Raw genomic sequence first — 16,411 nt, 5'->3', positions numbered from 1 at the left:
GAATCAACCCAAGACTTAAAGGTCCAATGCAGCCGTTTTTATCTCAATATCAAATCATTTCTGGGTAAAAAACAAAAAGTACCTTACTGTGATTGTTTACAAATGAAAATGGTCAAAAGAAACAAAAATAGCTTCTTAGCAAAGAGCAATTTCTCAAACAAGATTTTATCTGAACTGTCTGGGTGTGGTCTGAGTGGGGGTGGAGGGGTATTTTCAAACAGGTCTTACACTAAATGGGCATTATCATCATTTTCACAATATTATTCCAACCTCAGTGTGAAAATATACACTGACTGTAAAAAAACATTACGAACAACATCCCCTGGATTCACCTGGTCAGTCTATGTTAGCAGGTGACTTAATATTTTATACATGCGGTCTATATAAAAACACAGGATTATGACGTTTTTGACAGCACTGGGCCTTTAAATCAGTACTGATGCTTAATGATTGCGCATTTGCTATGTAGGCCTACAGCATGCAAAAACATACTGTACTGCTGCTACTGCATTAGCAGTCTGCAGAAGAGGGTCAATGAGAAAGTCACCTGTTGCCATGGCTGCAAAACCAAAAGGACAGGTTTCCCATCTCTACTGTTAGAGAAAATCATTTGCCTGCTACAATGCTTCATGATTTGCATAAATTGCATCCTGAGCAAAAAATCTGCAATATTGATACATTCAGCTCTTAGATTATTCGATTAGTAGAGTGTTTGATTCCCAAGTGAAGAAATGTACCACGTCACAGACTACATTTAGACCTAGTGTGTTGATTTTAAACACTTATTATATGGCACTGGACAAAACGTGCTATGTGCAAATTACTGATGAATAAATACCAAGGACTGAAACACCAATGCATTTAATCAATAATACAAAATAAATAAACAGACAAGCACCATAATAACGAATTACACAATTCCCGACCAATATTGAGGCGGCAGGTAGCCTCGACAACGGGGACCCTGGCTGTGACCCTCCTCGCTGCGAGTGTCTCAGGGGGAGTTCGTATATGCAAAACAACAACGAAAAAACATTTATATTATAGACTGTGTGTAACAGGACAAATATAAACATTACATGCATTATTATGTCTTATAAACTCTGCAAACATTTAACAGTTTATAAACGTGTTATAAATACAGCAACAATTTGAGAACACGTGTGGCTTAGTTGGTAGCGTATGGCACTTACAACGCCAGAGATGTGGGTTCGATTCCCACGGGGGACCAGTACAAAGATATATGGACTTACTAGTGTAAATCGCACCGGATAAGAGCGTCTGCTAAATGACTGAAATGTATATGTTTATGTTGAGTAAGTAAAGTGATTTCTACTTGGACTACTAGGCGCATGCGTTGTGAAGAAGCAGCCAGGAAGGGGTACTCCAGTTAGGCATTCTAGGTCCAACATCAGTACTGCGTACGAGGGAAGCTAGCGCCCGACTTCAAATACATGATCCTTGGCTAATCCTCCAGCCTCTTGGGAACGAAGATAATAACCTGTACCGGAATTAGCTAGACACAGACACGAAAACAACGTTGTGGAGATTTACATAAGAACAGATTCGCTGCTGTCGCTTTTCCGATACAGGTTCCGTCCTCTCGGGTTCGTTGAGGATGAGGTTCCCGACCATCAGACGGTGTCCTGGGGAAGGAGATGGGAATAAGGAACTCGCTCCACCATTTAGGAACCCCTTTGTGCATGACTTGAGATTCACCCCGCTCGAAAAGGCAAAGGTAAGTGAAAATATTACACCTGGTGCAACACGTCCACCTGTTTAGTTTTTACATCGATAAGAGGCAGGCAAGATTTATATAACGGGTTGCTAGCCAGACAGCTAACTACCGATCAAGGTATGTAGCTAGCCTGACTGACTAGCAACTAGCTAGAAGGCTGGCTACATGTTGCTCACTTGACTCTCATACTCTAGCTACCAAGTCTGGACAACAAGCTGGACAAATAACCAGCGCATTACCTTGCACACACACCACGACACACAGGGCAGCTAGAAGACAACACTTCACATGTCTTGGCGTGGTTAGGCAACTTAGCCGATAAAACCAGCCAACAATGTTAAGAAATGATCATATATTACAATTATAATACAAGATGATACGTCTTTTGCAAAAGAGTCAGAAGATGCCCGAGCATCATCACTTGAGTTAGCTGTGTATTCCTGCTCAATCAGCATCTGGTCTGGTGTGGCTTGTCCATGTCAAGCATTATGTTCTGTTGAACGCCGGAGGAAATCAAATAGTTATCTAACAATGTATATTAGTATGAAATGGACCAGAGAATACATGTATCCCTCTTGATCCAAGCGAGCAGAGTTCAACAACCAGTTCAATACAGTGAATGTCAGTAGGCCAGCAGCTCTTCCAGCAGCTCTTCCAGCAGCTCTTCTATTAAAAGATGGGGCTTGACAGACACAGCATAGACGGTGCTGGATGAAGATAAGGCATAACACTGCTTGTCCAATAGAAATCCCCGGTCACTATTGTAAGCGATGTCATGGCGACGTCGGTTAGCTATGCGCATGCGTAGAAACAGGTTATACAGTTGTCTATGCGCATGCGTAGAAACAGGTTATACGGTTAGCTATGCGCATGCGTAGAAACAAGTTATCGGGTTTACCGGTCGTCTCGCAGCGAACTGCGCATGTGCAGCACGTCAAAATCAAACACATTCCTTCAACATAAAGTTGTTGTTGACCGAAAATGAAAAACGTGTCAGTTAGTCACTTTCACGAGATTAGAGTAATAATATGTTTAACTATTTAAGAATCTAGGTTGTGCCTTTAGATTTCGACTAAATTAACAACATAAGGAAGACATATTTTACTTCTCATTGACTTGTCAAACCCCGTGAATTCACCGTTCATTTTTCTGTATTCAGGGTTCACTTGTAACATCGTTTGAAGCTTTGTTTTACATTTGACAGTTATAGCTCATTTCAGGATTGTATATAGATTTGTTCTCCTTAATTCTAAGTAATTTGATTTATCTGTTTCAGTCTCTGGATTGTTTAATCAAACTTTCTGGCCGCCAGCTCCTGATATTAGGGCATTAAAAACTACAACCTGTCTTCTGAACAAGCCTAGTGCGCCTGTTCAAATCAAATTTTATTTGTCACATGCGCCGAATACAACAGGTGAAATGCTTCCTTACAAGCCCCTAACCAACAATCCTTTAAGAAAAAAAAGTGTTAAGTAAAAAATTGAAAATAAAAGTAACAATTATACGGCAGAGGCAATATACAGAGGTTACCAGTACAGAGTCAATATGCGGGGGCACAGGTTAGTCGAGGTAATTGAGGTAATATGTACATAGATAATAAACAGAGAGTAGCAGCAGCGTAAAATAGGGGTCTGGGTAGCCCTTTGATCAGCTGTTCATGAGTCTTATGGCTTGGGGGATTGAAGCTGTTAAGAAGCCTTTGGGACCTAGACTTGGCTCTCCGGTACCGCTTGCCGTGCGGTGGCAGAGAGAACAGTTTATGACTAGGGTGGCTGAAGTCTGACAATTTTTAGGGCCTTCCTGACACCGCCAGGTCCTGGATGGCAGGAAGCTTGGCCCCAGTGATGTACTGGGCCGTTTGCACTTGTGATGGTTCCCCCAGTCATCCTTTTGAGCCCCTCTTTCAGTGTCTGCACAGCCCGCTCCGCTAAGCCGTTTGAGGCCGGGTGAAACGGGGCGCTGCGGACATGGCGGATCCCATTTCTCCTCATGAATTCTTGGAACAAGTCACAGGTAAACGTTGTTGCGTTGTCGGACACCAGAGAGTCCGGCAGACCATGGGTTGAAAACACCTGCCGAAGCTTTTCGATGGTTGTGGTCGCTGTGATGTTGCTCATGATGTGCGCCTCCAGCCACTTGGAGTGTGCGTCCACCATGACAAGGAACATGTGACCCATGAAAGGGCCTGCAAAATCTATATGCAGCCTGGACCATGGGCGGTCAGGCCACTCCCACAGATGTAGTGGCGCGGGCGGCGCCATCTTCTGGTTGATCTGGCACTCAGAACATGATTTAACTTTGTCTTCTACCTCCTGATCCATGTTAGGCCACCAGATGTAAGATCTGGCTAAACTTTTCATCCGGGAGGCACCCGGGTGAGCCTCATGGACCTCATCCATGACTTGTGCCCGGCCAGGGGGTGGAACAACCACTCTGGACCCCCAGAGTATGCAGCCATCCTGCACACTCAGCTCAGTTTTGCGCTTTGCATAAGGTCTTAGTCCATCATCCTCTATGACAGGAGGCCAACCCTGCATCAGGAATCTTTTCACTTGGGACATGATAGGATCCTGGTCTGTCCACTGTTTGATCTGTTTGGCATTCACAGGTGAGTTTGACAATCTCTCCATTAGGAAAATTGTCTCGGGAGGCACCACAGTTGTGGCAGGCATCTCTGGTAGCGGGAGACGGCTGAGCGCGTCTGCATTTGCATTGTCCTTCCCCGCTCTATACACTATCGTGTACTGGTAAGCTGACAGTGTCAGGGCCCAGCGCTGTAACCTTGCTGAAGCCATGGGCGGAATGCATCTTGATTCACTAAAAGGCTCATCAGTGGTTTGTGGTCAGTGCATATGGTGAAATGACGACCGTAGAGGTACTGATGGAAGCGTTTCACAGCAAAGACTATGGCCAGACCTTCATTGTCTAACTGTGAATAACCGTTCTCAGCACTCGTCAGCGTACGTGATGCGAATCCAATGGGTCTCTCTGACCCGTCCTCCATCTGATGAGAGAGTACTGCCCCGACGCCATAGGGTGAGGCGTCACATGACAGGATGATCTCTTTGTGTTGGTCAAAATGAACCAGAAGTTGTGCTGATTGTAGTAGTGCTTTCACTTCCTTGAAAGCTTTCTCTTGTGCTGGCCCCCACTTCCATTTACAGTCTTTGTGGAGCAACTGATAAAGTGGAGCCAACACTGTTGACAGCTCCGGGGAGGAACTTACCATAGTAGTTCACCATGCCCAGGAACGACCTGAGCTCTGACCCATTCTTGGGGTTTGGAGCATCCTTGATTGCCCTGACCTTGTCCTCCACAGGACACAGACCCTGCGCTGTGATCTTGTGACCTAGGTATGTCACACTCTGTGCTTGGAATGTGCACTTGCTACGCTTCAGGCGCAGCCCTGCCTCAGAGAATCTCTTTAACACCTGGTCCAGATGGTGGAGGTGCTCCTCCTCCGTCTCCCCTGTAACCAGGATGTCCTCCAGGTACACTGCTACATGAGGGATCCCCTGCAGCAGATTGTCCATTGTGCTGTCGAAAATGGCTGGGCTGGACGCCGCTACACTGTGACATACTCCTTTGAGTCCTCGTCCAGGAGGAGCTGTTGGTAGGCGTGACTCATGTCAAGCTTTGAGAACGTCTTGCCTCCTGCCAGTGTCGCGAACAAGTCCTCCACCCGCGGCAGCGGGTTAGCGTCTAGCTTAGAGGCCCTGTTGATGGTGAGTTTGTAGTCCCCACATATACGCACCGTGCCGTCACTTTTCAGAACGGGAACGATAGGAGCTGCCCAGCGGGAGAACTGAACGGGAGAAATGACGTTTGCTTCCTGCAGCCGCTCCAACTCATCTTCCACTTTCTTTTTCATGGCGTAAGGCACTGTCCTGGGCTTGAAAAAGCGAGGCTCGGCATGAGGATCCACGAACAGCTTAACTGCAGTGCCCTGAAGTGTGCCCAGTTCATCTTTGAAAATCTCTGGGTATTTTTGAATGACATCCTCAGTCACTCGGGTGTGTTTTATCTCACCCCAGTTCAGTTGTATTTTGTTTAGCCAGTCACGCCCTAGTAAACTAGGCCCCTTCCCTTTCACCACCAGGAGCCGTGCTCTCGCTTCCTGGCTGTTGTATGCAATGTCCACCTCTAGAGCCCCCAGCAATGTTATGGTCTCCCCGGTGTACGTACGCAGTCTGATCCCTGCCGGTGTGAGGGGCTGAAACCTGTCTTGAGCCCCAGATTTGTTTGTAGGTCTCCTCACTTATGACAGAGGCAGAGGCCTCCGTGTCAACCTCCATCCTCATCTGCTTTCCATCTACCTCCACTGTAGCGTAGATAGGCTCTGCGCGCGGCTCCCTCACATTAAACATGTTGTAGGAACAATGCTCTTCCTCCTCTTCTGTGCTCTCTAGGTGGTGCGCTGCTGACTGAGGCTTTGGTGCTGTGAACTTGCCCAGCCCAGTCCGCCCACCCTCTGGCTTGCTCCTAGGACCCCTGCATTTTTTTGCTAAATGTCCCTTTTTGTTGCAATTGTGACAGACAGTCTCCATGAACTTACAGTTGTTACCATAATGTGTCCCTCCACATCTGAAACATTCCACTGCTTTTCCCCTTTTTCCTGCCACCTCTTTTGTCACCTGATGCACTGCACAACTTTCACTGTTGGCCTTTTGAATATTTTTCACATTACTAGCGGCCATCTCCATCCCTTGAGATAGTTCCAATGCTCTCTTGAAAGTCAGTGTGGCTTCACCCAGCAACCTGCGCTGTATGCTGTCCTCATTAATGCCACAGACTAATCTGTCACGGAGCATGTCCTCTAACATAGCCCCAAACTCACAATGTTCAGAGAGTTCACGTAATTCAGCAACAAAGTTAGCAACAGACTGACCTGTTTCCCGAAAATGGCAGTTAAACTTGAACCTCTGGACAATCACTGACGGCTTTGGATTGTGGTGAGTCTGAACGAGAGCAACTAGATCCCCAAAAGGAATTTCTCACGGTCTCCGTGGTGTAGCCAAATACCTCATTAGCTTGTAGGTTTTAGCCCCACACACACTCAAGAGAATAGAGCGCTGTTTAGCCTCATCTATGATTCCATTTGCCAAGAAAAAGTGTCCCAACCTTTCCACACATTCCGTCCAGTCCTCGTTCTCTTCCACAAACTCAGTGATAGTCCCAAACATTGCCATTATAACGCCAACTTGTCCTTGATCCTCGTTAGCGATTTTCACTTGCTGCTGATTGTCCCCGTCGGCGTTTCCGTCTAGCGTCACCTGCTCTCCGTCGCTCATTAAGCTAGCTATCTGACTACCTCCACTGTTTCATAGCTAGCTAGCACCTCGCCCTGTACACGTTGATAAAGTTTTATCCTCGTCGCCAAAAAGGTGTAGTAACTTGACAAGGAATGCCCACACGCATTTCGATATTACTTTCCTTTACTTTCAACCCAAACCTAAAGGTGTATTGCCAGGTACAAACGGTACAAATATAACAGAACTATATAGCCCACTCAACCGGTGGTAGAATCACATTGCACAGAACTCACTCTTGGTGATGACATCATCAAAGGGGAAAGGTCACGGTTAATGCCAATAATAACCATGTCATTATTTATATAGTGTCCACACTATAACAGGACCATGATAGTTTGTTGGTGATGTGGACACCTAGGAACTTGAAGCTCTCAACCTGCTGCACTACAGCCCCGTTGATGAGAATAGGGGCGTGCTCGGTCCTCCTTTTCCTGTAGTCCACAATCATCTCCTTTGTCTTGATCACGTTGAGGGAGAGGTTGTTGTCCTGGCACCACACAGCCAGGTCTCTGATCTCCCTATAGGCTGTCTCATCGTTGTTGGTGATCAGGCATACCACTGTGTGTCATCGGCAAACTTGGTGTTTGAGTCGTGCCTGGCCGTGCAGTCATGAGTGAACAGCGAGTACAGGAGGGGACTAAGCACGCACCCCTGCGGGGCCCCGTGTTGAAGATCAACATGGCGGATGTGTTGTTGCCTACCCTTTCCACCTGCGGGCGGCCGGTTAGGAAGTCCAGGATCCAGTAGCATAGGGAGGTGTTTAGTCCCAGGGTCCTTAACTTAGTGATGAGTTTTGTGATATGTTGTTGAATGCGGAGTCGTGGCCACTCACGATTCCAACACCTTCATTACGTTTGCAGACGACACTAAGGTGGTAGGCCTGATCACAGACAACGATGAGACAGCCTATAGGGAGGAGGTCAGAGACCTGGCCGTGTGGTGCCAGGACAACAACCTCTCCCTCAATGTCAGTAAGACAGAGGAGCTGAGAGTGGACTACAGGAAAAGGAGGGCCGAGCACGCACCCATCCACATCGACAGGGCTGTTGTGGAGCAGGTCGAGAGCTTCAAGTTCCTCAGTGTCAACATCACTAAGGATCTATCATGGTCGTGAAGAGGGCACGACAACGCCTCTTCCCCCTCAAGAGGCTGAAAACATTTGTCATGGGCCCTCATCCTCAAAAAGTTCTACAGCTGCCCCATTGAGAGCATCTTGACTGGCTGCATCACCACTTGGTATGGCAAATGCTTGGCATCTGACCGCAAGGCGCTACAGAGCTTAGTGCGTACGGCCCAGTACATCTCTGTGGTCGAGCTCCCTACCATCCAGGATTTCTATACCAGGCGGTGTCAAAGGAAGGCCATAAAAATGTACCCCAGCCACCCAAGTCATAGACTGTTCTCTCTACTACTACCCGACCTGGGGTGGACCTGCGAATCTATGGTGACCTGGGGGTGTTCTACCTGAATCTATAGTGACCTGGGGGGGTTCTACCTGAACCTATAGTGACCTCGAGGGTGGTTCTATCTGAACCTATAGTGACCTCGGGTGGGTTCTACCTGAACCTATAGTGACCTGGGGGGGTTCTACCTGAACCTATAGTGACCTGGGGGGTTCTACCTGAATCTATAGTGACCTGGGGGGTTCTACCTGAATCTATAGTGACCTGGGGGGTTCTACCAGAATCTATAGTGACCTGGGGGGGGGTTCTACCAGAATCTATAGTGACCTGGGGGGTTCTACCTCAATCTATAGTGACCTGGGGGGTTCTACCTGAATCTATAGTGACCTCACTGAGGGTGGTTCTACCTGAATCTATAGTGACCTCACCGAGGGTGGTTATACCTGAATCTATAGTGACCTCACCGAGGGTTGTTCTACCTGAATCTATAGTGACCTCACCGAGGGTGGTTCTACCTGAATCTATAGTGACCTCACCGAGGGTGGTTCTACCTGAATCTATAGTGACCTCACCGAGGGTGGTTCTACCTGAATCTATAGTGACCTCACCGAGGGTGGTTCTATCTAAACCTATAGTGACCTGGGTGGGTTCTACCTGAATCTATAGTGACCTGGGGTGGTTCTATCTGAACCTATAGTGACCTGGGGGGTTCTACCTGAATCTATAGTGACCTGGGGGTTCTACCTGAATCTATAGTGACCTGGGGGGGTTCTACCAGAATCTATAGTGACCTGGGGGGTTCTACCTGAATCTATAGTGACCTGGGGGGGTTCTACCTCAATCTATAGTGACCTGGGGGGGTTCTACCTGAATCTATAGTGACCTGGGGGGGTTCTACCTGAATCTATAGTGACCTGGGGTGGTTCTATCTGAACCTATAGTGACCTCACCGAGGGTGGTTCTACCTGAATCTATAGTGACCTCCCGAGGGTGGTTCTACCTGAATCTATAGTGACCTCACCGGGGTGGTTCTACCTGAATCTATAGTGACCTCAGAGGGTTGTTCTACCTGAATCTATAGTGACCTCACCGAGGGTGGTTCTACCTGAATCTATAGTGACCTCACCGAGGGTGGTTCTACCTGAATCTATAGTGACCTCACCGAGGGTGGTTCTACCTGAATCTATAGTGACCTCACCGGGGTGGTTCTACCTGAACCTATAGTGACCTCACCGAGGGTGGTTCCACCTGAATCTATAGTGACCTCACCGAGGGTGGTTCTACCTGAATCTATAGTGACCTCACCGAGGGTTGTTCTACCTGAATCTATAGTGACCTCACCGAGGGTGGTTCTACCTGAATCTATAGTGACCTCACCCGAGGGTGGTTATACCTGAATCTATAGTGACCTCACCGAGGGTGGTTCTACCTGAATCTATAGTGACCTCACCGAGGGTGGTTATACCTGAATCTATAGTGACCTCACTGAGGGTTGTTCTACCTGAATCTATAGTGACCTCACCGAGGGTGGTTCTACCTGAATCTATAGTGACCTCACCGAGGGTTGTTCTACCTGAATCTATAGTGACCTCACTGAGGGTGGTTCTACCTGAATCTATAGTGACCTTACCGAGGGTGGTTCTATCGGAATCTATAGTGAACTCACCGAGGGTGGTTATACCTGAATTTTATATCCAGATAAAACAACAAGTCAATGAGGATTTCATTTCCCTATTAGGGACCTAACCACCCGTGGGCCATTTACAGTCCCAGTCATAAATGTCCACATAACTATGCAAAATGTCTGCTTTATGATGTCTAACACTGAATCAGCCTGAAAATATATCAAATGGAAAATAAAGTTACATGACTCCTTTCCTCTGTGGATCTGAATGTAGTACGATCCTCCTTTCTACATCTCTCCCTCCCCTCCCCTCTCTCTCTCCCTCCTCTCTCTCTCTCCCTCCCCTCTCTCTCTCACTCTCTCCCTCCCCTCCCCTCTCGCTCTCCCTCCTCTCTCTCTCTCTCCCTCCCTCTCTCTTTTCTCTCCTCTCTCTCCCTCTCTCACTCTCTCCCTCCCCTCCCCTCTTTTTCTCTCTCTCTCTCTCCCCCCTCTCTCTCTTTCTCTCTCTCTCCCTCCCCTCTCCCTCCCTCCCTTCTCTCTCCCTCCCTCCCCTCCCCTCTCTGTCTCTCTCTCTCTCTCTCTCTCTCTCTCTCTCTCCCCTCTACCACCTCTCTTCATTCTTCACCCTTCTCTTTCCACCCCCCCCCCTCGGGCTCCCGAGTGTGCATCAGCGGTCTAAGGCACTGCATCTCAGTGCAAGAGTCGTCACTGCAGTCCCTGGTTTGAATCCAGGCTGCATCACATCCGGCCGTGATTGGGAGTCCTGTAGGGTGGCACACAATTGGCCCAGTGTCGTCCGGGTTAGGGATTTGGCCTGGGTAGACCGTCATCGTAAATAATCATTTGTTCTTAACTGGCTTGCCTAGTTAAATAAAGGTAAAATAAAAACATAAAAATGATGATGATGATGATGATGATGATGATATAGGATACCCTCTGTTTTGGTCCTCAGTGATGACAGGTGGGCATGCTCCCCTGATGTTGTGTTTATGATTTGAAATAGCTGTAGGCCTCAGCACCCTGCCTGCATCACGCTGTAGGCCTCAGCATCCTGCCTCAGCATCCTGCCTGCATCACGCTGTAGGCCTCAGCACCCTGCCTGCATCACGCTGTAGGCCTCAGCACCCTGACTGCATCACACTGTAGGCCTCAGCATCCTGCCTGCATCACGCTGTAGGCCTCAGCATCCTGCCTCAGCATCCTGCCTGCATCACGCTGTAGGCCTCAGCATCCTGCCTGCATCACGCTGTAGGCCTCAGCACCCTGCCTGCATCACGCTGTAGGCCTCAGCATCCTGCCTGCATCACGCTGTAGGCCTCAGCATCCTACCTGCATCACGCTGTAGGCCTCAGCATCCTGCCTCAGCATCCTACCTGCATCACGCTGTAGGCCTCAGCACCCTGACTGCATCACACTGTAGGCCTCAGCATCCTGCCTGCATCACGCTGTAGGCCTCAGCATCCTACCTGCATCACACTGTAGGCCTCAGCACCCTGCCTGCATCACACTGTAGGCCTCAGCACCCTGCCTGCATCACGTTGGAGGCCTCAGCACCCTACCTGCATCACACTGTAGGCCTCAGCATCCTGCCTGCATCACGCTGTAGGCCTCAGCATCCTGCCTGCATCACGCTGTAGGCCTCAGCATCCTGCCTGCACCACGCTGTAGGCCTCAGCATCCTGCCTGCATCACACTGTAGGCCTCAGCATCCTGCCTCAGCACGCTGCCTCAGCACCCTGCCTGCATCACGCTGTAGGCCTCAGCACCCTGCCTGCATCACGCTGTAGGCCTCAGCATCCTGCCTGCATCACGCTGTAGGCCTCAGCATCCTGCCTGCATCACGCTGTAGGCCTCAGCACCCTGCCTGCATCACGCTGTAGGCCTCAGCATACTGCCTGCATCACACTGTAGACCTCAGCACCCTGCCTGCATCACGCTGTAGGCCTCAGCACCCTGCCTGCATCACGCTGTAGGCCTCAGCATCCTGCCTGCATCACGCTGTAGGCCTCAGCATCCTGCCTGCATCACGCTGTAGGCCTCAGCACCCTGCCTGCATCACGCTGTAGACCTCAGCACCCTGCCTGCATCACGCTGTAGGCCTCAGCATCCTGCCTGCATCACGCTGTAGGCCTCAGCATCCTGCCTGCATCACGCTGTAGGCCTCAGCATCCTGCCTGCATCACACTGTAGGCCTCAGCATCCTGCCTGCATCACGCTGTAGGCCTCAGCATCCTGCCTGCATCACGCTGTAGGCCTCAGCATCCTGCCTCAGCATCCTACCTGCATCACGCTGTAGGCCTCAGCATCCTGCCTCAGCACCCTGCCTGCATCACGCTGTAGGCCTCAGCATCCTGCCTGCATCACGCTGTAGGCCTCAGCATCCTGCCTCAGCATCCTACCTGCATCACGCTGTAGGCCTCAGCATCCTGCCTGCATCACGCTGTAGGCCTCAGCATCCTGCCTCAGCACCCTGCCTGCATCACGCTGTAGGCCTCAGCATCCTGCCTGCATCACGCTGTAGGCCTCAGCACCCTGCCTGCATCACGCTGTAGGCCTCAGCATCCTGCCTGCATCACGCTGTAGGCCTCAGCATCCTGCCTGCATCACGCTGTAGGCCTCAGCATCCTGCCTGCATCACGCTGTAGGCCTCAGCATCCTGCCTGCATCACGCTGTAGGCCTCAGCATCCTGCCTCAGCATCCTACCTGCATCACGCTGTAGGCCTCAGCATCCTGCCTGCATCACGCTGTAGGCCTCAGCATCCTGCCTCGCTGGGCCCAGCACCCTGCCTGCATCACGCTGTAGGCCTCAGCATCCTGCCTGCATCACGCTGTAGGCCTCAGCATCCTACCTGCATCACGCTGTAGGCCTCAGCATCCTGCCTGCATCACGCTGTAGGCCTCAGCATCCTGCCTGCATCACGCTGTAGGCCTCAGCATCCTACCTGCATCACGCTGTAGGCCTCAGCATCCTGCCTGCATCACGCTGTAGGCCTCAGCATCCTGCCTCAGCATCCTGCCTGCATCACGCTGTAGGCCTCAGCATCCTGCCTCAGCATCCTGCCTGCATCACGCTGTAGGCCTCAGCATCCTGCCTGCTTTTCTGTTTCCTTCTCTGTCATGAAAATAACTGACCTTCCCATTAGAAGCCTCAAATCTGGACCTTGAAGCCAGTTTCAATGTTAGTTTTCATTATTTTCTCCAGGGAGGGATTTAGACCTGGGACACCTGGTGGGTGGAGTTAATGGTCAGGTAGAACAGGAAGTCAGTGGTTGTCTGGACCTCCAGGGTAGGATTGGACTAACCCCTGCGTTAGAAGCTTGTGTCTCGACTCTCTCCTGTTTTTAGAAGTGTTTGAAATGAAACTATGCAACGCTGGACTGTAATGAGAAGCGTTTCCTCTGTGAAGCTGACCTCCGTGCTTTACTAGAATGTAGGCTAGGTTTCACCGCGGTTCACTTGGTATGTAACCGTTATGTAAGTCAATACGCCCCTGAAAAGGTCTGTGTCACAGTTGATAAGGGGAGGGGGGGGACATTTGAAGTCCTGTTATAGTTGTGGGCCTATCGTCATGGTAACGTGGCTGAAACCACTGACTCCTCCTCTCCGTTTTAGTAACGCAGCTCATGTTTTCATTCCGTGTGACTGTGCATGTATTCTCACACGTTTGGATTCTCTATACATTTTTTTTTTCTTCCCAGAATGCATTCCTCTGGTCCATGGATATGACACTGAATTCCATTCATAATGTAGGTTATTCTGAGCTCCATTCAGGGTCTGGGTGAAAAATATATTTTGTTGATGTAAACTAATGAAGCTAATTGAAATGAGCTTTGGACAATGTAGACTAGGTGACTGACTGGTTGTTTGGCAGTCTGTTGACCAGCTCTCTGAATGTTTGTTGGGGACATTGCTAGCATGGGTTAGAACTCTGTGTCATCGTGCCTAACATGACGAGGAAGAGACGTGAGATCGGGGACCAGGCTATGCCGCTGCTACCAGCCTACAGCCAGCCCACAGGGGATGTATTGTATTATGTAGTGTAAAGAATGTCACACTGCTTGCTTAGCGTGACACTTCCTCCTGATTCAGTCACTTAAGCGAGGCTCAAACCCAGGACGTCTGCCTCACAAACTCGTGACCACCCTCCCTGAAGTGTCTTACGCAGTGGCGCCACTGAAAAGCTGTGTATTCAGGCTGGGTGGTGTTATACAGATCCTGCTCTGCTACATGAGCCCAGAGGGATGTTTCATCACCACATGTTGGTTAAGGTTTCCCTTTAACCTTATTTTGTCAGGTCGTTTTTACCAAATGTGGTTGTAGTCGTGCTAGTTGATCCACTGAGATGTTTCTCCTGGCTGTGTTGACGTCTGGGAGTTCCGTCTCTGTGTGGTTTGATTGGCAGTCCCAACTACCAGTCAGTCACTCTGTGTGGTTTGACTGGCAGTCCCAACTACCAGTCAGTCACTCTGTGTGGTTTGACTGGCAGTCCCAACTACCAGTCAGTCACTCTGTGTGGTTTGATTGGCAGTCCCAACTACCAGTCAGTCACTCTGTGTGGTTTGATTGGCAGTCCCAACTACCAGTCAGTCACTCTGTGTGGTTTGATTGGCAGTCCCAACTACCAGTCAGTCACTCTGTGTGGTTTGATTGGCAGTCCCAACTACCAGTCAGTCACTCTGTGTGGTTTGATTGGCAGTCCCAACTACCAGTCAGTCACTCTGTGTGGTTTGACTGGCAGTCCCAACTACCAGTCAGTCACTCTGTGTGGTTTGACTGGCAGTCCCAACTACCAGTCAGTCACTCTGTGTGGTTTGATTGGCAGTCCCAACTACCAGTCAGTCACTCTGTGTGGTTTGATTGGCAGTCCCAACTACCAGTCAGTCACTCTGTGTGGTTTGATTGGCAGTCCCAACTACCAGTCAGTCACTCTGTGTGGTTTGATTGGCAGTCCCAACTACCAGTCAGTCACTCTGTGTGGTTTGACTGGCAGTCCCAACTACCAGTCAGTCACTCTGTGTGGTTTGATTGGCAGTCCCAACTACCAGTCAGTCACTCTGTGTGGTTTGATTGGCAGTCCCAACTACCAGTCAGTCACTCTGTGTGGTTTGATTGGCAGTCCCAACTACCAGTCAGTCACTCTGTGTGGTTTGACTGGCAGTCCCAACTACCAGTCAGTCACTCTGTGTGGTTTGATTGGCAGTCCCAACTACCAGTCAGTCACTCTGTGTGGTTTGATTGGCAGTCCCAACTACCAGTCAGTCACTCTGTGTGGTTTGATTGGCAGTCCCAACTACCAATCAGTCACTCTGTGTGGTTTGATTGGCAGTCCCAACTACCAGTCAGTCACTCTGTGTGGTTTGATTGGCAGTCCCAACTACCAGTCAGTCACTCTGTGTGGTTTGATTGGCAGTGCCAACTACCAGTCAGTCACTGTGTGGTTTGATTGGCAGTCCCAACTACCAGTCAGTCACTCTGTGTGGTTTGATTGGCAGTCCCAACTACCAGTCAGTCACTCTGTGTGGTTTGATTGGCAGTCCCAACTACCAGTCAGTCACTCTGTGTGGTTTGATTGGCAGTCCCAACTACCAGTCAGTCACTCTGTGTGGTTTGATTGGCAGTCCCAACTACCAATCAGTCACTCTGTGTGGTTTGATTGGCAGTCCCAACTACCAGTCAGTCACTCTGTGTGGTTTGATTGGCAGTCCCAACTACCAGTCAGTCACTCTGTGTGGTTTGATTGGCAGTCCCAACTACCAATCAGTCACTCTGTGTGGTTTGATTGGCAGTCCCAACTACCAGTCAGTCACTCTGTGTGGTTTGATTGGCAGTCCCAACTACCAGTCAGTCACTCTGTGTGGTTTGATTGGCAGTCCCAACTACCAGTCAGTCACTCTGTGTGGTTTGATTGGCAGTCCCAACTACCAGTCAGTCACTCTGTGTGGTTTGATTGGCAGTCCCAACTACCAGTCAGTCACTCTGTGTGGTTTGATTGGCAGTCCCAACTACCAGTCAGTCACTCTGTGTGGTTTGATTGGCAGTCCCAACTACCAGTCAGTCACTCTGTGTGGTTTGATTGGCAGTCCCAACTACCAGTCAGTCACTCTGTGTGGTTTGATTGGCAGTCCCAACTACCAATCAGTCACTCTGTGTGGTTTGATTGGCAGTCCCAACTACCAGTCAGTCACTCTGTGTGGTTTGATTGGCAGTCCCAACTACCAGTCAGTCACTCTGTGTGGTTTGATTGGCAGTCCCAACTACCAGTCAGTCACTCTGTGTGGTTTGATTGGCAGTCCCAACTACCAATCAGTCACTCTGTGTGGTTTGATTGGCAGT

The 16,411-nt window shown here is 49.5% G+C and overlaps 1 protein-coding gene across 4 annotated transcripts in view; it reads left to right on the top strand.

Annotated features, from left to right (window-relative positions):
• The first annotated feature begins 1,385 nt into the window (after positions 1–1,385).
• Positions 1,386–16,411, top strand: part of LOC106592264 (lysophosphatidylcholine acyltransferase 1) — a 108,957-nt gene continuing 93,931 nt past the window's right edge. For 2 of the 4 annotated variants that reach the window (XR_006770038.1, XM_045719329.1), the window contains exon 1: positions 13,687–13,824. Coding sequence is in view for 3 of the 4 variants with exons in the window: in XM_045719329.1 (XP_045575285.1) it covers positions 13,702–13,824 (123 nt within the window). In the remaining variant the exon portion in view is untranslated. Of the gene's footprint in view, positions 1,739–13,599; positions 13,825–16,411 lie in introns of those variants that run through there. The other 2 variants (XM_045719330.1, XM_045719331.1) reach the window with 2 other exon arrangements.

The sequence above is a fragment of the Salmo salar genome, chromosome ssa05 (genome assembly GCF_905237065.1).
Source record: "Salmo salar chromosome ssa05, Ssal_v3.1, whole genome shotgun sequence".
Lineage (NCBI taxonomy): Eukaryota > Metazoa > Chordata > Actinopteri > Salmoniformes > Salmonidae > Salmo > Salmo salar.
This window is presented reverse-complemented; position numbering and strand designations above follow the sequence as displayed.